The sequence below is a fragment of the Hemicordylus capensis genome, chromosome 3 (genome assembly GCF_027244095.1).
Source record: "Hemicordylus capensis ecotype Gifberg chromosome 3, rHemCap1.1.pri, whole genome shotgun sequence".
Classification (NCBI taxonomy): domain Eukaryota; kingdom Metazoa; phylum Chordata; class Lepidosauria; order Squamata; family Cordylidae; genus Hemicordylus; species Hemicordylus capensis.
The window spans coordinates 132,287,473-132,315,410 of record NC_069659.1 but is presented as its reverse complement, the minus strand read 5'-3'; the positions used below and the strand labels follow the sequence as shown (position 1 = coordinate 132,315,410).

Sequence of the window (27,938 nt, the reverse complement as noted above, 5' to 3'; positions counted from 1 at the left end):
CACTATTTATGAATGATGGAACCACTACTAGATCATCTGTTACAGGTAAGCAACCTGTTTGTATTTATTTATTTGATTTATATACCACCTCTCCAAAAATGGCTCAAGGCAGTTTACAACAATTAAAATCAATTAACAGTAAAATCAAAATAAATCAATTCAACAGTTAAAATCATTGAAACATTAAAAACATTAACATTAAAATCATTTAAAATCAGCATTAAAAACTGAAACATAAATCTAATTAAAAGCCTGGGTAAATACATGTGTCTTCAGCACCTTTTTAAAAGTTTCCAGAGATGAGGAGGCTCTTATTTCAACAGAGAGTGCATTCCAAAGTCTAGGGGCAACAACAGAGAAGGCCCCTTCCAGAGTAGCTGCCAAATGGCAAATCTCTCTCTAGATGATCTCAGCAGGCGGTGGGGCTCATGGTGAAGAAGACGTTCTCTTAAATACCCAGAGCCTAAGCTGTTTAGGGTTTTATAGGTAATAACCAACACCTTGTATTTTGCCCAGAAACGTAATGACAGCCAGTGTAATTATTTCAACATAGGAGTGATATGGTCTCTCCTAGATGATCTAGAGACCAACCTGGCCACCGCATTCTGGACCAACTGCAGTTTCCATACTAAGTACAAAGGCAGCCCCACATAGAGCACATTGCAGTAATCTAGCCTAGACGTTACCAGAATATGTACCACCATTTTGAGGTCATTCATCTCAAGAAATGGATGCAGCTGGTGTATCAGCCGAAGCTGAGAGAAGGCACCTCTGGCTGCTGCCTCAACTTGAGACACCAAGGAGAGGTTCGGATCCATAAGCACCCCCAGACTGCACACCTGATCCTCCTGGGGAAGTGTGACCCCATCCAGAACTTGCAGATCAAATTCATCTCTCAAGTTTCGACCTTGCACAATACGTACCTCCATCTTATCTGGATTCAGCCTCAGTTTGTTATCCCTTATCTAGCCCATTACTGCCTCCAGACAGGCATTTAGGGAGGTTATGCCTTCTCCCGTTGAGGCTGACATAGAAAAGTAGATTTGGGTGTCGTCAGCATACTGATAACACCCTGCACCAAATCTCCTGATGATCTCTCCCAGCGGTTTCATGTAGATGTTAAACAACATCGGAGACATTATGGAGCCCTATAGGAACACTATGGACACCATAGGAAAGTTCAGAGTTGGCAGGACAACAGTCTCCAAGGGACACCATCTGGAATTTGCCTGTGAGGTAGGAGTGGAAACACTGCAAAACAGTGCCTCACACGCCTAATCCCCTCAGGCATTCCAGAAGGATACTATGGTCAATAGTATCGAAAGCTGCTGAGAGATCCAAAAGGACCAACAGAGTCACACTCCCTCTGTCAGTTCCCAGTTGGAGATCATCCATCAGGCCGACCCAGGCAGTCTCCACCCCATAGCCCCCCTGAAAGCCAGTTTGAAATGGGTCTAGATAATTAGTTTTGTCCAAGACCACCTGGAGCTGGGAGGCCACTACCTTCTCAATAACCTTGCCCAGCCAAGGAAGGTTTGAAACAGGCCTGTAGTTGTCTAACTCTGAGGGATCCAAGGCAGGCTTCTTCAGAAGCAGTCTAATGATTGCCTCCTTCAGACAAGGAAGCATCCTGCCCTCCCTCAGAGAACTATTTATAATATCTACCAGGCCCTCTACAGCAATCTCCCTCCCAGATAGTATAAGCCATATCGGGCAAGGAACAAGAGGGCAGGTGATAGGCTGCACCGTCCCGAGCAACTTGTCCACATCCTCAGGAATCACAAACTGAAATTGATCCAGGGTAATCACATAAGAGGAGCTGCTGGACACCTCGGCATCAGGCTCTGTAACAATTGTAGAGTTTAAATCTAAGTCGGCCCGAATACGAGATATTTTGTCCACAAAAAACTCATTTAAAACGTCACAGTGAGTAATTGTTGGTTCTAAGTACCGATTCAAAGGGGAAGGAGTGCACATTAGCCCCTTTACAACCCTGAACAACTCCGTCCAACATGAACTTGCGGATGCGATACGGGAGGAAAAAAATAGCTTCTTTGCTGTACGTATCGCCTGAGCATTGATCTTCAAATGCACTCTATGTAGTAATCTGTGTCAAGTCTTTCTCCACTTGCACTCTAGTCGTCTACTTCACCACTTCAGCCCCCATAGTTCTTCTGTATACAAAGGGGCCAGTTTTGAAGTAGGCTGGAGAGGACACTTAGGAGCGATTGTGTCCACTGCCCTGGTGAGTTGATAATTCCAATTCTCCTCCAGAATGTCAACAGGATCACCAGCAGAGCCAGCACTAAATCCCTCCAAGGTTTCTCAGAATCCTATTGGATCCAATAACCTTGTTGGGTGGACCATCCTAATGGGCCCCCTGCCCCTGCGGAGATGGAACGTGGTCGTGAGTCCAACCTTAACCAGATGGGGGTCTGTCCATGACAATGGGGAAATCACAGGAGTCCCCACCCATGGAACACCATCTTGTTCAGAGTGAAAGACCAGATCAAGCGTGTGACCAGCAATATGCATCAGTTCCAACTACTTGGTTTAGGCCCACAGTTGTCATGGCCACTATGAACTCCTGAGCCGCCCCAGACAAATTGGTCCCAAAATGAAGATTAAAGTCACCCAGCACCATAAACCTGGGAGACTCCAACGCCAAGCTTAAGATCAAGTCCATTAGCTCAGTTAGGGACTCCATTGGGCAGCAGGGCAATCAGTACACCAACAGAAGTCCCAGCCTATCCCTCATCCCCAAACTTAAGTACACACATTCAATATAGTCAGACTCTTCAACAGGGATCCTGGCAAGAGAGATATTGTTCTTATAGACCACAGCCACTCCACTTCCCTACCCACGTCTACACACCTGCTCCTCAACAGAGTACCCTGGAGGGAGAAGCTGGGACCAAACTGGGTCACCAGCCTCCCCCAACCAAGTCTTTTTAATAAATATCAGATCGGCCCCTTCATCCAGAATCAGATCACGGATGAGTTCAGGTTTATTCTGGACCGACCTGGCATTACAAAGGAGTGAGACGAGGCTCTGTGGGTAGTTGGCATTGCTTTCCAAGGTCAAAGAGCTGGCAGGACAGCCAGAAGGGGAAACAGCAATTAAATTTCTGATCTCCCTTCCCCTGCAACGGCCTGCTGACCTGTCAACGTTACTTCTTCTATTCCCCACCACCACTGGAATAGCTGCCCCATAATCAGTGGATACACCCCCATTTTCCCCATCCCCAGACAAACCCAGACACATTAAAACTCAACTCACCCAGGATTTAAAAACAGAAGCAAAATTAAAATACCTACCCACCTTTACACACCATGAGGGATCCTGAGCCAAACACCTGGCCCTCGCCCTCATTATCCCCCGAAGTGGGATTAATTAATTAATTAATTAATTAGGAGAAAGTATGAGAAATTTAGGACAAACTAGGAGAAAGCACAGAAAATATTACAAATTTTTAAAGCAATATTTCCAGGTTTTTCTATATACATTATTGTGGTTGTATTTTTGTTTGATATAGTTGGGCAATCTAAAGATGTTCACTCTGAAGGTGTTAAGATCTTTTGATACAGCAGGAATATTATGTAATGGTTTTTTATTTTGTTTTCAGATCATTATTTAATTCCTTCCTGAATGTTTTACAAGCTGCTCTTGATAAGCTAAACCTATTATTTATTTTATTATATTTGAATTGTTACAACATCCTTTCCATTCAGGAGACAATTTTATGTCTTTTATAGTGCTGTCCACAATCGAGATTTTTCACAGCTCAGAAATACAATAACCCAACTAGAATCTGAGTTAGATATCACCAAAAGACAACTGGGTACAGAACGCTTTGAAAGGCAAGTGTGTGTTTACAGTTATTTTCAGTTAAATAATGTACAGTAATGCTAATTTAGAAACATGCAAGGTTATATGGCTAAAACAGGGGTGTGCAATTCGGGTTTTCGGTGATTTGGTTCGGGACCCGAACCGAATCACCCCCGTTCTGTTCTGTGCCCGAATCTGGGCTACCTGAATCACCCCTGATTCGGTTCGGATTCGGATTAAATCCAAATCGATTCGGGTAAGAAAAACGGGTCCCAGGAGCAAAATAGTGGGGTGGGGTGGTAGTGCCCAATGGTTGGATGCTACCACCCAAATTTTAGGGGAATTGGACAAAGGGCTGATTTTTGGGGAATTTTTGAAGTTTTAGTGTCTTTGGGGCAGATCGGGGGCATAGCGGGGGCATAGCAAAAAGAGTGGGGTGGGGTGGTAGTGCCTAATGGGTGGAGGCTACCACCCCAATTTCAGAGTGATTGGGCAGAGGGCTGATTTTTGGGGAATTGTTGACGTTTACAACAACAATTAAGGTTTTTCCCCATAGAGAAGCACTGAGGTGTCAGCAAATGTATAGCTAATGAGATTCTCAATGAAACACCATGAATCCACTCTAATTTGCTATCATAGAATCCACACTCAGAATACCTCTGAAACAACAGAACCCTGTACCCCATGGGTTAGAAACCCATGGGGGTGGTTGGCACCCTATGTGCACTAAACTACCACTCGCTCTGGGCCACCCCAGCACCCCCCCAAGTGCAGTTATGGGGCTGCTGAAAGCTCCATGTATACCCTATGAGGAAAAACCTTAAAGACGCGTAAACTTTAACAATTCCCCAAAAATCAGCCCTCTGCCCAAATCCTTTGAAAAAATTCAGGTAGCTTCCTTGACCCTACTTGGCACTACCACCAACCCCACACTGCTCTAGGCCACCCCTTTGCCCCCCGCGTGAAGCTATACATTTGCTGACACCTCAATACTTCTCTATGGGGAAAAACCTTAAAGACGCGTAAACTTCAACAATTCCCCCAAAATCAGCCCTCTGCCTAATTACTCTAAAATTGGGGTGGTAGCCTCCACCCATTAGGCACTACCACCCCACCCCACTCTTTTTGCCCAGATCCCACGCTATGCCCCCAAACTGCCCCAAAGACACTAAAACTTCAAAAATTCCCCAAAAACCAGCCCTTTGCCCAATTCCCCTGAAATTTGGGTGGTAGCCTCCATCCTTTGAATCCTATGAAGATTCACTACACACCAAAGATTCTAAACACCTCAGAAATTTCTAAAATATAAACTGAGTACCCAGAGGCTTGTGGGTTGGGGGGGTAGTTGGAACATGGGATGCCACTAATTCCCCACCCCCACCTGAAAAGCAGTAGGGTCAAAATGAACAGAAGAAATGAAGGTGTGTAATGAAGACACAAAATAATCTAAATACTACAAAAATACCTAAAAAATAAACTGAATACCCCAGTGTATATGTGTGGGTGGGGTGTAGTTGACACATGGCAGTTGACAGTTGGCACTATCCAGTGATAGTCAAAATGAACAGAAGAAACAAAGGCGTATAATGAATCCTCATAGGAATGCATTATGAGGAAAAGTTATTAGACACCAAAAAATCTGAACATTTCAATATTCCTAAAAATCAAAATGAGTACTCCACTGCCTTGCAGGTGGAGGGTGGTGGAGTGTAATTGGCACATAGCAGTTGACAGTTGGCACTGTCCATTGACAGTCAACATGAACAGAAGAAATGAAGGTGTGCAATGAATCCTCATAGGGATTCATTATGAGGAAAAGTTATTATACACCAAAGAATCTGAACACTTGAAAAATAATGACTGCACATTTTGCTCCATAACTCCACTTCTACAAGGGATAGAGCTTAGCATTTGTTTGTTTTTAAATGAAAGCTGGATATCCATGTTGGAGATATGGCGATGTCGAATCCCCATTATTTCCTATGGTGGAAATGTTCAAAATCAGTAAAAAGTAAAATAATTCATTAAAAATCAACCAAGTGTCCTACCGCCTTGAAATTTGGGTGGTAGGTGGCACCCATGGGGACCTACCTACTAGCCAAATCTGGTGCCCCTGGGACCTTGTTAAGTGGTCTGAATCGATCCAAATCAAATCAAAGCAAATACAAATAGAATCTGGGGTGATGGCAGGGTTAGATTTGGACACAAAACAAATCAAGGGTGATTTGTTTTGGGCACAAATTGAATAAAAAAATCAATCTGTGCACATCCCTAATAAGTACCACTTCTTCTGTGTGATTTACTTGTGACAAAACATATATACTATTGCTCTTCATGAGTACAAAACTGTCTGCAGGAAAATTCTGTTAAGTCAAAATGTTTTTTGTAACTTCAGCAGGTAGATTATTTATGTATGCTTTTTTGGTCATTAAGGAAAAGGCCAGCTGGATTGCCAGTTGTAGATGGGGAAAGATTTCCCTCCTATTCCTTCAACAAAGCAGCAGCTGAATTTATCTCTATCATGAGATTCAGAGGTGAAAGAATGATAGCTTGCCTGCCTTGCCAGCAACCCCTTGAACCCTGTAACATATGCATCTACAAAAATGGAGCAGGGCAGCAGGCATAGCTCTGGTTGAAGACTCATTTTAACAGAGCTCCAGTTTTCTGTTGAGGTAAATGGTGCTCAGTTGGCCAAATTGAGGTGATGTGAAATTTTAATATCACACTAAATCCCTAATTGGTCTTCCTCCTAGCTCTGTATTTAGCTTCTGTTTTATGTCCTATCTTCCAGCATGCCCTCCTCAGTAAGATTGTCTGTGTCTAAAGAAAAGCCTTGGTGAACACCTTCCTTTCTAGTTAGTTATCTCCTCCTTTTTACCCATCTTTGTTTCAGGGAGCGTGCTGTCCAAGAACTTCGCCGTCAGAGTCTTACAGCTTCATACCACTTAACTTCTACAATAAGGTCATCATCACCTGAACGTTGCCGCCACCGGTCTCCTGACAGGTCTCTGGACAGATCTTTGGAAAGGTGAGACCACATTGTTGAGTGGTGAAAAAGGATGTGATCTTAGCTCCATACCTACAAGCAAATGGAAATACTTATTCCTTATTCCGTTTATTCTGAAATATCTATCTGAGGAGGTCTTGGCTCGCATAAAAAGAATAGAATGGGGTTTGACAAGAGCTAGAATATGTTCTACTCAGTTACAAAATTTAGGATTGGGTTTGTTTGGTAACCAATACTTCTAATGTTTTCTGCTAATTTAAGTGACATTATTTTAGGGATGTGCCAAAATGTAATTTGGAAGCTGAATCACAGGCACAACCCCTTTAAAAAGAAGGGCTTCCACAGCCCCTTTAACAAGGAAGAGAGCAGGTACATACCTGCTCCTCCTTCCCTCACCACCATTGCCATAATCCCAGCACTTCTCCCAGATATCTTCATGCACCGATGGGGCATCTCCCAGCTGCACACGGCATGACGCCAGCATGCACATGGCCAATGTGCATGTATGACAGGCATTTGTGTGGTCAGCAACCATGGGAGAAGCATGGGGATTACAGCAGTGATGGAGAATGGAGGAGGAGCAGGTATGGACCTGCTCTCCTCGTTAAGCAAGCTGTGGAAGCCTTCATTTTTAAAGGGATTGTGCTGGCGATTTGGCTTCCAAATCACATTTCGGCACATCCCTACATTCTTTGTTCATTTGAATGCAACCAAACAAATACCTTAGTAGGGTTATTCAGGATGGTGTGCCTTACATACACTATGCAGGAGCCCATGCTTTTCTTCTTTGTGGTGTTTGTATCCATGCCTATGAGATCTGTACCTATCTATGTGGGGCCTCTATCAGAACTTTCTAGAACTAACCTCAACAGTTTTGGCACAAGCCACACCACTGTAGAGCAAGAGGACATGTCCAAGTAGGTGTTGCCCATGCCTCCTTCCTCATTTATTCTTTGACTGCAGTAGCAGCAACAGCACTGAAAGGAACTTTGTCTTGTTGGCAAGATTTTGCTACCAGATGAGCTTAGGCGTCAATCCAAACTTCTTTTCCTTTTTTTAATTCTTTCTCGCTTCCCTTTGTCTGCAGGATGTCACAATTAATAAAATGTTGAAATTAAGGGAAAATACAAGCTGCATGAGAATGTTTTCCTATCCTGACACAGTCTCATAAACCATAAGAAATCAGTTGTCTATATATGAAAAAAATCATGTGTCTCTTTTTTGCCATGCATTAGTGCAGACTTCTGATGTGGTAGAGAGGCTGAATATTTGTATTCAACATGTTTGTATGAGAGGCAGCACTTTGTATAGAAATGGTGTGTGCCTACTTGGAACTGTAGGTATTTCCAGTGCTGAGAACTTATGATTGTGTGGGCATATGCATTGGTAAGGTCTATCCTAGTGAACCAGGCACTAGGATAAACGAAGAAGTGTATGGTTCGGATCAGGACCATCTGAAATAGATGGTGAGAAATGAAGGAGTTGATATCCTTAAAGTCAAGAGTGAGATGAAGGCCTCTGTCCTGTTTAGGAATGGTGAAAACAGTGGGAATAGAAACCTTGGTTGGCCTGTGATGGCAGGATAGGTTTGATAGCCCCATTGAGTAGTAGGCTACTGATTTAGTCAAGAACAATGAGTGTGGAGGGGGTATTCCATCTGATATCCCCTGCTAACTGGGCAAAGAGGCACCTTTTACCGTGGTGATTCTTTTTATTGAGCAGGGGGAGAGTAACTGGCCCTATCCACCCCCCCACCCGCCGCACAGTACTTCCAGTGACTGTTGCTGGTGTCTATCTTGTGTTTATTTTTAGATTGTGAGCCCTTTGTGGACAGGGATCCATCTTATTTATTTATTTATTATTTCTCTGTGTAAACCGCCCTGAGCCATTTTTGGAAGGGCGGTATAGAAATCGAATTATTATTATTATTATTATTATTATTATTAATAATAACAATAACAACAACAACAACAAGCCGACCCCGCACAGAGCATCTGTGTGCTCTTTGGGGCCGGCTACCTCTCTCTCTACATCCCCCCGTCTCCGGTGGGGCCGAGTGCGACCGCCGCCGCCACCGTGTGGCCGGGCCGGGCCACCCCTGCCCTGCCGCTGCCGCACCACCACCACCACGCTGCCGGGCCTGGCCGCCCCCACCGCCTCACATCTGCGGCTGGGCTGGGGCCCGCCGCTGCGGTCTGGCCCGCCGTCCCTGCCTCACATCTGCGGCCGGGCTGGGGCCCGCCGCTGCAGCCTGGCCCGCCGCCTTGCCTCCGCGGCCTGGCCCGCGCTGCGGCCTGGCCCACTGCCTTGCCTCTGCAGCCGCCCAGCCAGCCAATTCTCCTGGGTGCGCCAGGACCAATCAGGCGCCCCTGCAGCCCAGCCAATTAGCTGTGCTTCTGGGACGCACGTTCGAAAGGCACACCCAGGAGAATAAAATAATAATAATAATAATAATAATAATAATAATAATAATAATAATATTGTGAGTGGAGTGGAATGGTATGCAGTTCTATGGCATACGATGGTCAATACCCAGTTGGCTGAAGTGATGTGTTGTCTGTTGGAGACTGCATGGAAGAGGCTTCTTCTTGTGTTTCTTTGAGTCTGAAGAAGTTGGGGCAGATTACTTCTGCGATAGAAGCAGGCAAACTGCCCTCCACCCTGCTACAGTGCCCGCCCCCCTTTTGTTACCTTTTGGCTCTATGCTGCAGTGGTGTACTTGAAATGATGGAATGAGTATGGGCCATACCTATTCAGAAGTGTTCTAGCTCTGTATCATCATAGCTTGCACCAACACTTTTGAGGCTTAGCTCTAGAAAGTTTCAGTCACAGTTCCCATAGGTGTGACAGCACGGATGACAACTTGAAGAATGTTTGTTACAGGTAAATAACCTATTCTTGCCATCTCGTTACTTTATTTTCTGCTTCAAATGTTTCAAGTCTGGTGTGAGAAGTGAAATGTGAATGATTCACACTTCATCACCCTAAACTTTAATGTTTCATCTAAAAGATGGAAATGCAAACTTGTGTGGAGAGACCAGAGTTCTGTTCTTGTATTAGAATAACATGCAGCTTCTTCAACGTGGTCTCTGCACTCTACACGAATGGGCTTTGCTGCCTGCACAGACACCACATCAGAGTTTCTGCAAGCTGAAATTCTCTCCAGTGTTTTGGTGGTAGCCCCATCCCTCCTGGTGATGTGCACATGTACCTGGCTTCCCTCCTTCAGTCTTTCTTCATCCACTGGCAGATCGATGTCATCGTGAGTTGCTCCAAGCTTTTTGCAAGAAAACAAAAACTCTGTTTTTGTTCTAGGTTTGCCTTTATATTTTTATTCTGCTCTGCCCCCACCCCCATTCTGCCCTCTCCTTGCATATGCCAGCAAGGTAACCTTTAAAAAGTGTGTCCATTGTGGAGTAAAATCCCCCCCCCATGGACAGACATAGCTGTTGCCTCTTTTGCCTTGGTGAGGCCCACAAGATAGACACGTGCATCTAGTGCACCAAGTTGACCAAACAAAGCAAGAAAAAACAGGGCCTCTTGCCTGTGCTCCTGGAACTTAAATATTCCCAGACGGCATTGATCCCCACAGTCATGCAAGCCAGGTCTGACAAATCTACCAATCGCCTTTGGCCTGCCCACCTCCAGTTCACCCCTGGCACAATAGAGCTTGCAGCCCCTTACCATCACATTGCCTACCAAAGCCCCAAAATCAGGCCTATTCAGGCATTCTGTTGAGCCCGTGGCTCCGCACCAACCTTCCTCAATACAGAGTACCTCGGTATCGTCAACTTCAGGCATGGCCCTGCCACAAAAATCAACCATGATTGCATTGGGCTTGATGACTTCCACCATACCACTGAAGAAGACGACAAAGAGACCCTGCCCTGTGAGCACCAAAGCTCACACAATCTTGGCTCACACAGCTGATGAACTCCGCTGAAGAAGCCTTTGATAGAGAACCTCAAGTCCGTTCTGAAACCAAAAAAGCAGAAGCAAAAAACCATGCAACCCACTGTTCAACCACATAGGCACTCCCTTGACCTGGAACACCATCTCGACTCACCCAGCTTGGCATGATTGGTACAGGACCATCTCATACTGGCCTTTGAGCCTGACAGCGACCCAATCGATACCGGAGAACCCTGTTATCCACCCTCGGAAGCAGAAGATCTGCACTCCAAACCTGAGAGCCATTTCATACCTGAAGCACTCCAGGTGGAGGATCCACCTTACAAAACAGAGGCTCACTCAGACATCGAGGACTACCACTGCCCAAAGGACCTCTGCCCAAACTAAAAAAAACACCACCTTCTGTTGATCCCAACCATATCCACATCCATTGATTGCGTCTGCTACTTATTGCCAAGACCAACCCTACTAGATCGACCAGTATTAATCCAACTGGGACAAATGCCCAGGCTACAGGGATTATTGCACTGAGACAGGTACCATACAGCCTAGGAACCCGATCTCCACAGTGCAACCTCATGATACCAATCCTCTATCAGGGGTCAATCCCAGCATCAGCCACAACACTCCCAGTTGGACCAGTGGGAGTATCAACAAGCCAGACAAACTTGATACCAGTTCATGTAACTCAACCACTTCATCATTTCAGGTCAGAGTCACAGGTCCTCTCCTCTGAAGCCCTGCCCACACAGTGACATCAAGTCAACTAGAGGCAGGAAGCCCCACCTCCACCACCATGACCAAGTGCATACTATTCCTCCTTACAGAACGCACCAGACTCACTGACACAGATTCAGCAGTTGGTCCCAACCATGAAGGAACAACCATCATCCCATGGGGGCACACAACCTGGCCACAGTGATGACAACACCATGGACCAAGAATCCAAATATGAGGATGTGGAGGTGCAACCCACCCAGTCGGAGCTAGCATCCTTGGGCTTCTCGCTGCCAGATCTTCTAGTGGACACTAAAGCTGGTTCTCCTTCAGAAGATTACAAATTATATGCAGACTATATTTCATGTATGGCCATCTCTTTGGGAGTCCAATGGACTCAACACAACAAGACTGATCCCGAACCATTTGAGGGGCTTATTGACATGGATGCACACACCCCTATTTCTCTTCCCGTAGATGCAGCTTTCATGGAACTTGTTAAAGCTTGTTGGCAAAAATGATCATCCTTGCCTTAGTCAACCAAACGACTGGAGAATTTTTATAGAGTCCATACTGAAGAAGAGCAAACTGGAATTTTTTTTACAATGCCATCCCACCCCTAACTGAGTGGTGGTCAGTGGTATCTAAAAACAGATCTGCCAGCTCCATGCCAGCTGGCAGAGAGGGCCAAAACCTAGATACCTTTGGTAGGCAGCTGTCTCAGCTCTTCACCTAAAAGTTGCTAATTTATCAACCATACATTGTTCGTTGCAACCACTTTCTGTGAGAACGACTAGCACCATTCCTGGACCATCTTGCTCCTGACAAAAAAGAACCAGCCAAGTTGTTCCTGAAATAAACTGCTTATCTAGCCAAGCAGGAGTTCTATTCAGCAAGACATTCAGAATGTGTGTCCAAGGCCATCTCCATAGCAAGGCCATCTCCATAGCCATCTCCCCACGCTCTACGTGGGGCTGCCCTTGAAGAATATCCGGAAACTACAGCTAGTGCAAAATGCGGCAGCGAGGGTTCTATTCGGAGCAGCCCGTTGGGAACATATCACCCCCATTTTGAAAGAGCTGCACTGGCTGCCGGTTTGTTTCCGGGTCCAATTCAAGGTGCTGGTTTTGACCTTTAAAGCCCTAAACGGTTTGGGCCCGGGGTATTTGAGAGACCGCCTGCTCCCAAGGGTTGCTGCCCGCTTGACTAGGACATCTGAGGGGGGCCTGCTCCGCTTGACTAGGACATCTGGGGGGGACCTGCTCCCGGCTGTCGTGCACTCGGGACAGGGCCTTCTCTGTTGCTGCCCCTAGACTCTGGAATGCTCTCCCGGTGGCCATTCGTTCCTCGGACGCCATCAGAGCTTTTAGAAAGTTTTTAAAGACTTGGCTTTTTACCCAGGCTTTTACATAATCGTCTTTTACTGCTGTTCTTGTGTGTTTTTATCTGTTGTCTTGTTTTTATGCCTGTTTTTAGCTTGATGTTTTTACTGCTTTTTACTGTATGTTTTTAATTTTTGTAAACCGCCTTGGGGTTTTCTTTTAATGAAAGGCGGTATAAAAATGTAAAAATAAAATAAAATAAATAAATTCATTGCCACACCTGGCTTTGCTCTTCAGGACTGGCATATGATGCTCGCTCCCTCATAGAGGATCTTTCTTTTGATAGAGATGCACTTTTTGGAGAAAAGATGGATGAGACCTTGCAGAAGGTCCGTCTTCGCAACATCGCTTGCTCTATGAGCTACCAATCTTCCTCCTTGCAGATCAGCAGATCCAATGTAGTCCCAAAGCCAGCCCCAACGTCCCTCCACCCAGTTCCAGCCTACAGACCGTTCCTTTCATGTGCCTTGCTACCAGCCCTACAGGAAGAGACAGCCATATAACACCCACTGGCCAACACCTCCAAAATCTCAGCCGTCAGTTCCCTTCACACAGTGGCTGTCCTGTCCAGCGCTGGGTGGGGACCTGCCTATCCCCATATCTTCCTGCATGGAAAGTCATCACATCAGATTTGTGGGTTTTCACTGTCATATGAATTGGCTATGCACTGGAATTTTCTTCTATACCCCCGTCCTCCCCACCTATTACTACGATCTCCACCACAATCCTGCTTGAAGAGGTTTCCTCTCTCCTCCACAAGCAAGCCATAGAATGGGTGCTAAATCCTGCCACACAGGGGTTCTACTTCACTATCCCCCCCTACTTCGCTATACCCAAGCATGACGGAGGCGTTCACCACATCTTGGACCTCAGGAATCTAAACAAATGCATACAAATGCTTTTGCATGATATCAATCCAACCATCCTCACCCTCCACTAAGAGTTGATGTGGTTTGCTTCCTTGGACCTCAGATGCTTACTACTGGCAATACATCCATTTCAGGATTGGGACCCAAACCTACCTGCTCAATTCCCTACCCTTTGGCCAGGCCTTGGCCCCGAGAGTTTTCACAAAATGTATGGCCCTGGTGGTGGTGGCCTTCCTCCAGCAACAGGGAATTGGGCATTTTCCATATTTAGATAACTGGCTGATAGTCAGCAATACTCTAAAATATTACCCTACAAAGCCTACAAAGGCTCCGTGATGGCCACAGTCGGCCTCTTAAACCGTCTCAGTTTCCAGATTAATTACAAGAAATTCAAGCTCACCTCCACCAAATGCATCGAATTCATAGGACTGCTGTTCCACTCCATACATGCAAAAATCTACCTGCCGACATGGAGAATCCATGCCATCTCCACTCTAGCTACCTAAGTTGTGCATTGTCCGTGGCACTGCACGCACACAGTACAACTACTATTAGGCTACATGGCCTCCATGACACACATTCTCCTCCACGCATGTCTACACATGAAAAGACAGGGAGGGGCGCCTTGGAGGTGGAGTAGCACTGTATGTTGAAGAAGGGGTAGAATCTAACAAGCTAGAAAACCTAGGTGGACTGGAGTCCTCCACAGAAACACTGTGGGTGACAATACAAGGCGTGAAAGGGAACGTACTACTGGGGACGTGCTATCGCCCTCTAGATCAAAACGCTGACAGTGACTGGGAGTTGCAGGAGGAAATCAGAGATGCTTCAAGGAGAGGCAGGGCTGTAATAATGGGTGACTTCAATTACCCACACATAGACTGAGTAAATTCACAGTCAGGTCATGACAAAGAGGTCAGATTTCTAGATACGCTGAACGACTGTGCCCTAGAACAGCTGGTCTTGGAACCAATCAGAGAGAAGGCAACCTTGGATTTAATTCTGAGTGGCACCCAGGACCTGGTGCGTGATGTCAGTGTCATCGACCCTGAACAGTGGCCATACTGCGATCAAATTCAGCATACATGCGGGGAGAGAATCACCAAGGAAATCTAACACAGACATTTTGAATTTCAGAAGAGGAAACTTCTCCAAACTGAGTATGGTGAAAATAAAGCTGAAAGGGAAAAATCAAGAGAGTCACTTCATTCCAGAATGCATGGAGTTTACTCAAAACCGCAATAATCAAAACCGCCCAGTTAGATTGTATACCCAAAGGGAGGAAAGGTACCACTAAGTCCAGGAGGATGCCAGCATGTCTAACGGGTACTGTCAAGGAGGTCATAAAAGGGAAGAAGACTTCCTTCCAAAATTAGAAGGCTTGTCCAAATGAAGAAAACAGAAAGGAACACAAACTCTGGCAAAAGAAATGCAAGGTGACAATAAGGGAGGCAAAAAGAGAGTTTGAGGAACATTTAGCTAAAAGTATCAACGGGAATAACAAAAACGTCTTTAAATACATCAGAAGCAGGAAACCTGCCAGGGAGGCGGTTGGACCATTAGACAATGAGGGAGTGAAAGGGATTATTAAGGAGGATATGGAGGTTGCAGAGAAGTTAAATGAGTTCTTTGCGTTCGTCTTCACAGCAGAGGATACTGAGCATATACCTGTTCCTGAACCAGGCTTTTTGGGGATGGAGGCTAAAGAACTGGAGTCAGATATAAGAGATGATATTGGAAAAACTGAAAACTAACAAATTGCCAGGGCCGGATGGCATCCATCTAAGAGTCCTCAAGGAACTCAAATGTGAAATTGCTGACCTCCTTGCTAAAATATATAACTTATCCCTGCAATTGGGCTCTGCACCAGAGGACTGGAAAGTAGCAAATGTAACACCGATTTTCAAAAAGGGATCCAGGGGTGATCTGGGAAATTATAGGCCAGTTAGTTCCAGGCAAATTGATGGAAAGCATCCTCAAGGATAAAATTGTAAAGCACATAGAAGAACATGCCCTGCTGGGAGTGAACCAGCATGGCTTCCACAAAGATAAATCTTGTCTCACTAACCTTTTGTTGTTCTTTGAGAGTGTCAACAAGTGTGTGGATCAAGATGATCCAGTTGACATAGTATACCTGGACTTCCCTAAAGCTTTCAATAAAGTTCCTCATCAAAGACTCCTGAGGAAACTTAGCAGTCATGGGATAAGGGGACAAGTACATGTGTGGATTGCTAACTGGTTGAAAGACAGGAAACAGAGGGTAGGTATAAATGGAGAGTTTTCACAATGGAGAGAAGTAAGAAGTGGGGTCCCCCAGGGATCTGTACTGGTACCGGTGCTGATTAATTTATTCATAAATGATCTAGAAGTAGGCATAAGCAGCGAGGTGGCCAGATGTGCAGATGATATCAAGCTCTTTCGGGTAGTAAAATCCAAAACTGATTGTGAGGAGCTCCAAAAGGATCTCTCCAAACTGGGTGAGTGGGCAAAAAATGCCAAATGCAGTTCAGTGTTGGCAAGTGTAAAGTGATGCACATTGAGACCAAAAAAACCCCAACTTCAATTATACGCTGATGGGATCTGAGCTGTTGGTGACTGACCAGGAGAGGAATCTTGGGGTTGTGGTGGACAGTTCGTTGAAAGTGTCGACTCAATGTGCAGCAGCTGTGAAAAAGGCCAATTCCATGCTAGGGATCATTAGGAAGGGGATTGAAAATAAAACTGCTAATATTATAATGCCCTTATACAAAACTATGGTGTGGCCACACCTGGAATACTGTGTACAATTCTGGTCACCACATCTGAAAAAGGACATTGTAGAACTGGAAAAGGTGTAGAAGAGGGCAACCAAGATGATCGGGGCCTGGAGCAACTTTCTTATGAGGCAAGGCTACAACACCTGGGGCTTTTTAGTTTAGAAAAAAGATGACTGTGGGGAGACATGATAGAGGTCTATAAAATCATGCATGGTGTGGAGAAAGTGGATAGAGAAAAATTCTTATCCCTCTCACATAATACTAGAACCAGGGGTCATCCCATGAAATGGATTGCCAGGAAATCTACGAAAAACAAACGGAATTACTTTTTCACACAACACATAATCAAGTTGTGGAATTTTCTTCCACAAGATGTGGTGACAGCCAACAACCTGGATGGCTTTAAGAGGGGTTTGGATGACTTCATGGAGGAGAGGTCTATCATCGGCTACTAGTCAGAGGACTAGAGGCCTTCTCCAGGCTCAAAGGCAGGATGCCTCTGAGTCCCAGTTGCAGGGGAGTAACAGCAGGAGAGAGGACATGCCCTCAACTCTTGCCTGTGGCTTCCAGCGGCAGCTGGTGGGCCACTGTGCGAAACAGGATGCTAGACTAGATGGGCCTTGGGCCTGATCCAACAGGGCTGTTCTTATGTTCTTATGTACACTCTGGCACCTTACAACACTAGTTCATCCTACACTTCAACCTCCAGAGGGACGCATAAACATGTCGGCTATACTTACCTCATCACAATAGCTATTCTGTCCTCTGGTGGGCAGACCCTCATCATCTCATCCTGGGGTCCCCATTCTATCCTCCGTTACTGTAGCACATTGTGACCATGGAAATGTCAGAAGTTGGATGGAGAGCTCACATTGGTGACCTCCATCTCTGAGGCTTGTGGGATACACAGGAGGCAAAACATCACATAAACCTCCTTGAACTATTAGCCATCTTCAAAGCCCTCATGGGGTTCCTGTCCATTTTCAGACATTCCATTGTCACAATCCAGACTGACAACACAATGGCAAAAGCATATCTAAACAGACAAGGAGGCACCAGCTCCAAAACACTCCTTCATTTAGTACTAGAAATACAGCGATGGTGCATACAACATTCGATCACCCCATGGCAATACGTATCTAGGGCATGGCCAATTTGGAAGCAGATGCTCTGAGCAGAGCTGGAACATACTCTTATGAGTGGCACATAGACCCTGCGGTCCTCCACTCCCTCTTTGCTCAGTGGGGCACCCAGGAAATAGACCTCTTTGCATCACCCCTTAATGTGCAATGCCACCAGTACTAATCCAGGGTGGGAAAGGGCAGACACTATCTAGGGGATGCCTTGGCCCTGAACTGGACAAGACTCTTTGCACTTGCATCAGTCAGAACTTCCCCTGGCCAACCACTCCTGTCAAAAATGTCCAAGCAGGCCAGCCTGACAGCCTTTGCATCTTTCTGGCTCAGGGCAGTCACCTCTGGCGACCTAGTAGCACAGTCCACTAGAGTCAGAATGTATTGTTTTCCCTGAGGGGTCTTGGGTTGGATAGGCCCCAGAATATCTATTGCCACTCTGTGAAATTGTGTGCCTAGGCCAGGCAAAGATTGTACAGGTGTCTGCCCCTTGTCCGGGCTCTTCTCCACCCACTGGCAAACATCACATGACTTAACATACTCAGTCACGTCCTGGCCAAATTCAGTCCAGTAAAATTTTTCCCTTACTCTCTTCTTGGTTTTCCCCACCATGATGTGTCCATTTGGGTGAGCATGCACCACTTTTAAGATGTGCAACCGGTGTGTCTTAGGCACTATAAGTTGCCTCTAGAATTTGTACCCCTCCCTGTGAGTTTTAGTGATATATTCACAGTTCAGCAACCCATTCTGGATGACGATCCGGGAGCTCAGCATTTCACTGAGAGGTGGTGAGTTGGGGTTCACCTCCTCCTGCAGTTTCGCCAAACTTGGGTCTGCCTCCTGCTGTCTCTGAAACTCCTCGGTCTTGCCGCTGATGGCTGCTCCTGACATCTCTGCCAGCTCTGCCTTCTCCTCCACAGCGCCCCCTGCTGCAGGTGTTCTGGGATGGGGGCTTCAGCCTGTAGTCCTGGGTGTAGCTAGACTTCTCCCTCACTGGGCCTCTCAGCATTTGGGCTGGGTTCTGGCCTCTCCCCGCCAATGGTGCTGTCTGCAGGTGCACCTCCAGTCTGCATAGGTGGTGCTGACTGGGGCCAGGTACCTTGAATCAGCCTCTCTTGCTCTACCATCACTGGATCCTTCTCTCCTGGATGGAGAGTCTCCCAAACATGGTCAGCTAAATCTTCTCCAGTCAGCATGGCACAGGGATACTCTCCCATAATTCCAAACTCCCATTCTCCTTTCCAGTCAGCCCACCAGACAGGTAGTTTCACCAGGGACATTTCTGTCTGCCCTTTGGCAAAGGTAGTCTGCACCTGAGATACCTGAGCAAGCTGCTGGGCCTTGACAAGCAAGGGGTGTATGGCTTATATTGTAGCACCAGTGTCCTTGCATGCAGTGACTTTCTGGCCATTGACCCAAACACTCTCTTGCCCCTTGGGTGGAATAGCCTCCACATCAAAACAAGGAGGTGGCCCCTTACGGGCAGCCACCCCCTCTGGGCTCCTGACATGAGCTGTGTTCATTAGGGTTTTAGCCTTGGGGCAGTCCCTCTTGAAGTGTCCCACTTCCCCACACTTAAAACATCTGGGGCTGGCCTGCTCAGTCCATCTGCCCCCTTGTGGTGTAGCAGGTGGGGTGTGATTTGTGTCCCGTGGGCTCACCTTGTTAGGACTCCTGGGCTCCTTCTTGGGTCGAAGCTGAGGCTCCTCCCACCTTGGGACAAACTTGGGTCAGTCCCATTGAGGCACTTCTGCAGTCCCCCTAACTCTGGAGTCAGCCATCCTCTGTGCCCACTCTCCAGCTTCCTCAAGGGTCTTGGGCCCCTGAACAAAGACCTGCTCAAAGAGATGTTCTGGCAGTTGGGTCAGTAATTGCTCAGTTTGGACCAGCTCCATGATTTCCTCAACTGTCTTCACCTCTGCCCATTCCAAACATTAGCGCAGTGCCCTCTTTAACATGTTGGCATAGGTCTGATAAGACTCTGCAACTTTCTTCCTTAGACCCCCTGAAGTTACGCCTGGCATTTTCTAAGCCCTAGCCTGGACTTAACCATGTCTTTGAACAGCACATAGTCCTCCATGTCATCGGCTGACATTTCTGTTGACACTGCCAGAAGGGAACCAGTCAAGTGAGCTCTCAAGTACCTCATATACAAGTCCTCCTCAATATGATAGCCTTGGCAGGTCCTTTCAAAATTGGAGAGAAAATTGTCTGGATCCTCACCTTCCTTGAACTTTGGGAACTTGAGTTTCCCCCCTGGAGTGATTGAGGTTGCAGTCAGCTGAGGCAGCTAGTTCTGGTTGCCCTTTACTTATCTGGGCTATCTCAACCTCATGGGCAAGTTCAATCTTTTTTATCTTCAGCGTGCGCTCTCTCTCTCTCTCTCTCAATCTCTCTCTTAAAATCCTATCTTCTTCTCAATCTCTCTCTTAAAATCCTATCTTCTTCCTGAACCCCACCAAAGCCACCCACCATCTGCACTCCATTGGATGTAATCTGTCAGGCCGTGACTTGGGTGTCTCCTTCATGCATTGGTATGCCCTGGATGTGCACTCCCACAGAAATGCTTCCTTTGGAACAGCTGTTCTCCAGTCACTCTTTGCATGATCTCCCAACTCCAGGTAAGGAATGCACAGGTTGCAGCTTGCTATGCGCCCATTCATGTACAGCACAGAGACTACATTGAAGAACAACAGGTTGCTTACCTGTAACTTTGGTTTTTCTAGTGATAATTTGTGCTCTTACACACCCACCCATCCTCCCCTCTCTAGTTCTCTAGGTCAAGGGACTCAGGGACTGAAGGAGGGAAGCCAGGCACATACACACATCACCAGGAGGGGCGGGGCTACTGCCAAAACACCAGAGAGAATTTCAACTCGGAAAAATTCCGATGTGGTCCCTGAGCAGGTAGGTAATCTATAAGAGCACCAATTACCACTAGAAGAACCAAAGTTACATGTAAGCAACCTGCTGTTCCCGCTTTGGATTAAACCTGAAAGCATTGGGGAGAGGAAATGTGAATCATTATTGTTTTCTCTCTCGTCCCTTCAGAATGCCTGAAATAGATATATTTTCTTAGCAATAGAGATGTCGCTGAATATAGTATTGTAGATAAAATGGTGTTAAGGGATGTTAAACTGAAGTAGTTATGTGAATACACAATGTTTATTGAACTTTTGGCCATAAAGAGACTGTAGACGGGTGCCAGCCCTAACTTCTTAAAGCTTTCCCTTGGTGCTTTCCTTCTCTCCATCCATTGGGACTCCTGTCTCTCTGTTCACAGCTTACCTAAGAACTCCTGCTTATCTCCCTTTAGAGATCCCAGTGGTTATAATACTAAGCACCTATAAAATGGAAATATAGCCCAGAAATGGGGGAGTTCTTACATAATGCAGAGAGTCTGGGTGTTTGCTTGCTCCAAACCTTGGAGGATGGAGAATGTCTCTGTGACCCACATTCCACAAGTTCTGCATTGTCACTCAGCTATACTTCCAGACAATAAGTTTTACTAATTGTTGCTCAGTTCTGTATGTTCACAATCATTCTTAACCCTTTGCTTCCAGGTCTGTTAAGTCTTTGCCCCTTTCATTATTGTGAGCTGTGTTGGTGAAGCATACAGATAAGCCTGAGATGAGGTGGAGAGTGCTAATAGAAAAGCACAGATGCCTCCCTAAATTAGGGGAAAGCCAAGATCTTCCCCATGGCAATTATTAGTGAGAAGGGTCATTTATAGTGTTCTCTCCCATATGAAAATGGCAGTTCCCCAAACACAATCTATTACTTCCCCCTCCCTCTTAGTTTTTTGACAGTATCTCTCCCGTCCACATCAACTATGCAGCTCAAGAGGAGAACGCAGACAGACTCATTCTCAGATCTGTGGGACGTTATTTCAGAAGATACCTTAAGAGATAATATCTGTTTCAAATGTCTTTCTTCAGGGATGCTGAATTATAGATTTGAATAAAGCAATGTTCAAGCAACCTAAAAGACACATGATTCATCTTTCATTTTTCATTAACAAGTCTTTCCACAGATATAATTCTGATGAAAGTGATCCTAAGACGCCTGCTAATCCAGTCATATTCCTTATAACCTATTATTTTGCTCTGCATGACTAACTATAGCATGTTCCTCTTATACTATTGCTTTTCTGACAAACTAATTTAAGCCACTTGCCCAACATCATCATCCAAATTCTGTGTGTCTGATTTGTTCTTTTGGGGTAGATTAGTCAACACATAGTGACTAAGGGAAAAATCAGTCCATACAAGCTCCGGCTCTGTAAACTGGTTCCCTTGAAGCTCAGCAGCACATGCTAAACTTAGCAAGCATCAGTGCTTGATATTGAATTGCTATTGGAACTGCAGTTTTTGAGAAGTTATCATTGATTGTGCCAAATCCAACATTTGGAGTTGGTTTATCACAAACTGATTTACCACAAAGTGCAGCCAGAGAGATGATCTTTTTCCTTGCAGTTGCTGTCATACAGAATAATTGTATGAATTGGTCCTAAAACAGTACTTAGCTTTTCATCTTGACTTTGAGATTTTCTTTTAGTTGTCTTTTCTGAAAATCAGTTATTTACAAAGATCCATTCCCTAAGGACTTATTAAACCTTTCTGTAAGTACATTAATTCTATTCTGTTCTGTCTTTCTGCTTCCGAATGTAATTGCAAAAACCTTTGCAATTCAAACAATTAATCCAACAAATCTAATTAAACTATGATGGAAACCTCTTTTATATGTTAGTACTAACAAGCTGAAGATTGCTTCTGTATGACTAATATATAGCTACCAAATTCTATACTGACCCTTCAGATTTAATTACACTTCTATCCCACTGTACCTCGAACGAGCTCAGTGTGTCTTTCATGTGGCTTCCATGTAGTCTCTAATACAGGCAGTTTACAAGGCCATACAAGCATCTTCATTGTTCTTTAGCTTTTTCTTTTTTTGGTCATGACATTCTTCCTAAAATAATCTCACAACCAAGGGCGTATTCACATCAAACTCCAGTCCTAAAAATGTTTAAATAGTAAAGCCCTGTGAGTTTGGGGGATTTCCATGCTTAGGATAAGAACCTATTTTTTCTACATGGAAGATTTCCATTACTTCTGTGGGCCAAATGAAAAAGAAACTATTGTGTTGATTTTAATGTATATATTTTTAATTTACTGCCCAAGTAAATTCATTACTTGCACATGAATTAGCTGCTATTGAACAGCTAATCAGGTGATAGCTCGACCTGATTTTGTGTTGCATAAATATTTCCCAGTTTCTTTGTACATTTTAAATTCATGTGCTAGAGGCATCAGTTAAAGAGACTGAAAGATCCTTATGACCTGATTTTGAGAAGAGGTGCTGAGAATCAATAGTTCACCCCTGAAGTAAAAGACAACTATTATAGTTGTGTTTTACTTCAGTGGCAGTGTTCGCTTTCTCAGTACTTTTGAAATGTGGAGCTATTAGAGGTTAACCTATAATGTCTGTGTACAAAATTACTGTTAATGTATTTTCACCAGATGAATTTTAAATAAGAATGGCACTGCCCTCTTATAGAAGATTCAGCATAATGCCTCCTCTTCTATATTTGGCCTTGAGCTCCAGAAGAAAAATAGCACATACTATACTCTACATTGTAAGAGTTAACTTACTAGCTGCTTGGAGATGATTCCTTTAATACACCAGACTTATGTTAAGAGGACTGTGAAACAACATCCCTAGTCAGTTTCTTCATCATGAACGCTATGTATAGAGATGAGGAGGAATTATAAAAATCTTTAGGAAAGCTTCTGACATTTTTGAATTTGTATAAGACAGGCACATAAAAGGTAGCATTGAATTAAGTTAGCCAGTGGCCAAATCCAGACATGATTTGCCATCCACTATATAGTTAACCCATTCAATATAAAGTAGATTGAAGCTGGAGCCATGCACTTACCTAATGATAGTTGGATCCTCTTCACATAGATAGATTTTGATTTGACAGTGACTTTTTAGGAGCTTACTTTTCTGATGGGTGAAGGATCATGCTTTAGGCTGTAATCCTGTGTACACTTATTTGGAACTAATCTGCATTGAACACAGTACCTGCTATCCAGGCTAACTCTGTGCCAACATGCCAGGGTTTTCTGTTGCGCATGATTTTCTATAATTCTAATTCCTTCTGCAGCTGCCTTTGACTCCAGAAAATATATCTCTGAGTGCAGGGGCATACAGTAGGTAGGTTCACGCATAACAGTGGCAAGTAATGTGTTGCCAACCACTGGTTCCTAATGAGGTCATGCTCCCACCGTGAGCTGCAAGTTCCACACATTTCTTGTCATGAGAACCTGCCAATGTTTGTTTGCCAAGCACAAGCAGCATTCCCTCTGCCACCCAACTTCATATCTTCGTTACAGATGTCAGCTGACAGAGGGAAGTGTTGCTTGTCAACCCAACGTTGGTGGGTTCTCATAACATGAAATGTGCAGAACTTCCAGCTCAAATGAGAAGTGCATGCTCATCGGGAACTGGTGGTTGGCAGCACCTTACTTGCTGCTGTTACTTGATGCTGCCAAAAATAACAAACACATTTCTCAAGCAATGGAAAACCTAGTGTGTTGGCACAGGGTTAATTTGGATGTTGGCCATTGGGACTTACTTCTGAATAAACATGCATAATATTGCACTGCACAATAATAGCATGGGATTTCCTGTGTGTGTAAAATAGTTTAAGCAAATGAAAATCATAGTGAAAGCGGGGGGTGGGGAGGGGTGGGCGGGTGTGTGTACAGATATGAGAGCATGACATGTATTATTAGCATGTTGTCCAAAAGCTATTTATTGAAGGTGTTATGATTGAAGCCAAGAAAAGGGACACGTATGACCATTTGATTTTGGGAGCAACTGCCATCACTGGATACAACAGTTAAAACACTACAATTTTCCCTCTCTTATAGGAATTCTATTTCGAAGGACTTCTAATTGAGGAAGATATGGAAAAAGTCTGATATCTATTAGAAAAATGCAAGTGCCAAACTGAACTCAGGGTTTATTAAAACAATTACTTTAATCAAACTGATGCTGGATAATGTTTGGAGTAATTATTAACTGAAGGAGTGTGCACACAAATGCCTTATTTGGACCACTTGAATAAAAGCAGTTTTGATATGTTGTTTTATACTTTTAATACCAATGATTAAAGTGTCATATGGAATAGAAAAGTAAAAATGACTGTGACTTCACACTGTCAAAGAACACTATCAAACCATTAGAAACATGAAAACAATTAACAGTTTACCCTTATTTCTTGATCATCTGTTGTAATGGTTGCATTTTTGCTGAGCTATGTAAGTACTTTTACATGAGTGGACAGGCATACTCTTGAAGATGAAGGATATTTTAATATATATGGCTTCATTGTGAATAAAAACCTGATTTTAGAGTATAAACTAGCAATTTGATTTCAAAGTCAATAAACCAACCAATCATGTAATGCTGTTAATGTGTATATATAACAGCAGTAATGTTGCCCTGTCTAAACAGCTGTGTAATCCATCCTAAGTATTTATTTGCTGGGAAAACAAATCTTAATCAGACCCTTAGTTGGGCATTATATTTCAGCTATGAATAGTTTCTAATAAAGTGATTTGTGATGTCAATTAAAAATGACATTTATAAATAAACTCATTTTAAACTGTTTTCAAATATACATATTCACAGGTAACACATGACCAAATAATGTACTTTTCATATCTGAGTAAAGTTAAGGTACTGCAAATTATCTTATACTCTTTTGTTACCCTGTCAGTATTCATTTAATATTAATACATTTAATATCAATCTAGCAGGAATACTAGAAGCCCATTGTCTTAGTACAAACACATTTCCTGTTTCAGTATCTGTATTTTAAATAAAGAGTACTTGTCAGCGGACCTCTCTTTTGTTTTTTTATGGCAATTTCTAATTATGTTTTATTTAGTGTCTTATCTAGCTGCAGCTGGTAGAGCACATACATTGCTCAAAGTATGCGCTATAGTGGTTGAGCATATACTCTGTATGCAGGCGATCCCAGGCTCAATCATTTCCAGGTGAGGCTGAGATTTTGGACAGCTGTTACCAGTCAGTGTGAAAAACACCGATCAAAACGGATCAATGGTCTGTTTCAATAAGGCAGCTTTATATTAATAGTATGTCTTTTTGGAGAGGATGGCCAAGGAAATGATTAAGCTCTTCTCATGGTGTTTTCCTTTCTTCTTTAGTGTTATTTGTCTTTCTTTGATGCTTAGACACATCATGTTTGTACTACGTACTGTTTCTGCAACCTATCTTTTTAATTTTTACATATTTTTTTCATAGTGAATAAAATTACTACTTCAACATTAATATTAAGTAGAAAAGTTGGACATGAAAAACAGTAAGATCAGCCTTTAATAGCAGTAAAGAAGAACCCCGTTATCCATGGGCCCAACATTAATGGTTTCGCATATCCATGGCCAGGTAATTGGCACCTGGCCTTGGTATATGCAGGGGGAAATGGCAAAAAAGGGTTAAGACTCATGTATCCAGGGGTCAGCATGGGAGGAAATAACCTCAAGGTTATTTCCGCCTGCCATTTTGAGTAAGGGAGCCATTTTCTGGCTCGTTTGGGTTTTTTGTTTTTGTTTTTGTTTTTTTTTAATGCAATTTTTCATGGGGAGGAACAAAATTTGCAGCATTTGGGTGGCATTGTTAGACAGCTGGAGACAGAACATGTCAGGCACCCCCACTCCCTTGCCAATTTCCTCTACTTTCAGACAGTTTTTCATCCTGCTGCCACCCCTTTCCTCCACTGCTGCCCTTTTGCCCTGCTGCCTTGGAAAGCTAACACTTCCAATTCCCATTGCCCTAATGCCTCATTATCTGCAGTTTCACTATCCACCCCACTTCCGCAGAACAGAACCCCCGCAGCTAACAAGGTTCTCCAGTACAAATGAGCAAACAGGTTCAAGTCTTAAGCTATTACAGGTTGAGTACCCCTAATTCGGACATCCAGAATCCGGAATGCTCCAAAATCCAGAAACCACCATGGCGTGCTCCCGCAGCACCAATTCGTTGCGGCTGAGCACCTTGTAACAAAACAAAAAACAAAATGCCTCAGCTCACTCAGTCGCTTTGGCACTAAAGACAAAGGCGAGCAGGGGAGAACACGCCCGGCTGCCGGAACAGCAGCTGCTGCCACTGCCACCACCAAAGTGTAAGTTGAGGATGGGAAGGTGGATGAGGGAGGGTGGGATGATAGGGGAAAGCCCCCCCCCCACTCCCTGATCAGTTTGGCGCCTGCTCTGTTGGCGTCTGTTTTGGCACTCTGTTGGTGCCTGCTCTGTTTTGTAAAGGTACAGTACAATGTATTGTTGAAAATGTCAAAAAGGCCTGAAGATATTTGGATCCCATGCCCAAGAGATCTCATTACAGCATGCAAATATTTCAAAATCTGGAAAAGTCCGAAATCCGGAACACTTCTGGTCCCAAGCAGTTTGGATAAAGGATACTCAACCTGTATTGGACTTCCATCGAGTAATTTAGTCAGGATGTTAGCTACTGTATTTTGCAATCGCTTGTTTATGGATTCTGTAGGAAATCTATTAATCCTCTGATAACTAAAGAGGAAGCTGCAAGCACACAAGGGTCCAATCCGAAGAAGTAATGGGTGTTTAATTCTGAATGTTTTCCCCTGGCAATGTGCCTTGAGGCTGCTATGGACCCCCTAGTGTCATTGAAGTAAATGACTATTAGGTGCTATTAATTAACATACTTTCAAAGGGCAATATCCCCAGAGGTGTAACTATGGGGGGGCACGTGCCCCGGGTGCCATCTTTTCTGGTCACGTGGGGGGCGCCGCCATGACAAAAAAAAATTTTAAAATTTTTTTAAAATTTTTTATTAATACAAATGTTTCCTGCTCAGTGCAGCAGCGCTGCAGCAGTCAAGGGAGCACGTCGGCGCCCCCTGCCCCACAAGCGGTCCCTTCCGTGCTGCCTGCGCCCCCCCCCAATTGCTTTGCTGGCGCCTGGCAGCCAGTCAGTGGCCTGGCTTGGCGGCGGGCGCTTGTGAGGAAAAACCTAATTATAATGTAGTATGTTGGGGGGGGCGCGGGGGGCGCCATTTCAGTGCTTGCCCCGGGCACCGTTTTCCCTAGTTACGCCTCTGAATATCCCAACTGTTTAATCATGACTGAGCACCACTGAAATCAATGAGATGATGTAATAACTTATGTGGTACTTCTTATCACTTAGTCAGGATATTGCCTATTATGTTGTCCAGGATATCTTCTTTTAACCAGATCATCCTGCAGTTTAGAAACTTCCAACTT

At 44.5% G+C, this 27,938-nt stretch overlaps 1 protein-coding gene across 12 annotated transcripts in view; it reads left to right on the top strand.

Annotated features, from left to right (window-relative positions):
• Positions 1-25,521, top strand: part of TSGA10 (testis specific 10) — a 140,221-nt gene extending 114,700 nt beyond the window's left edge. For 9 of the 12 annotated variants that reach the window (XM_053305724.1, XM_053305728.1, XM_053305722.1 and 6 more), the window contains 3 exons: positions 3,757-3,861; positions 6,723-6,857; positions 21,404-21,652. In XM_053305724.1, the coding sequence (XP_053161699.1) occupies positions 3,757-3,861; positions 6,723-6,857; positions 21,404-21,569 (406 nt within the window). In that variant the 3' untranslated portion in view covers positions 21,570-21,652. Of the gene's footprint in view, positions 1-3,756; positions 3,862-6,722; positions 6,858-21,403; positions 21,654-24,546 lie in introns of those variants that run through there. The other 3 variants (XM_053305721.1, XM_053305729.1, XM_053305719.1) reach the window with 3 other exon arrangements.
• Positions 25,522-27,938: the final 2,417 nt, after the last annotated feature.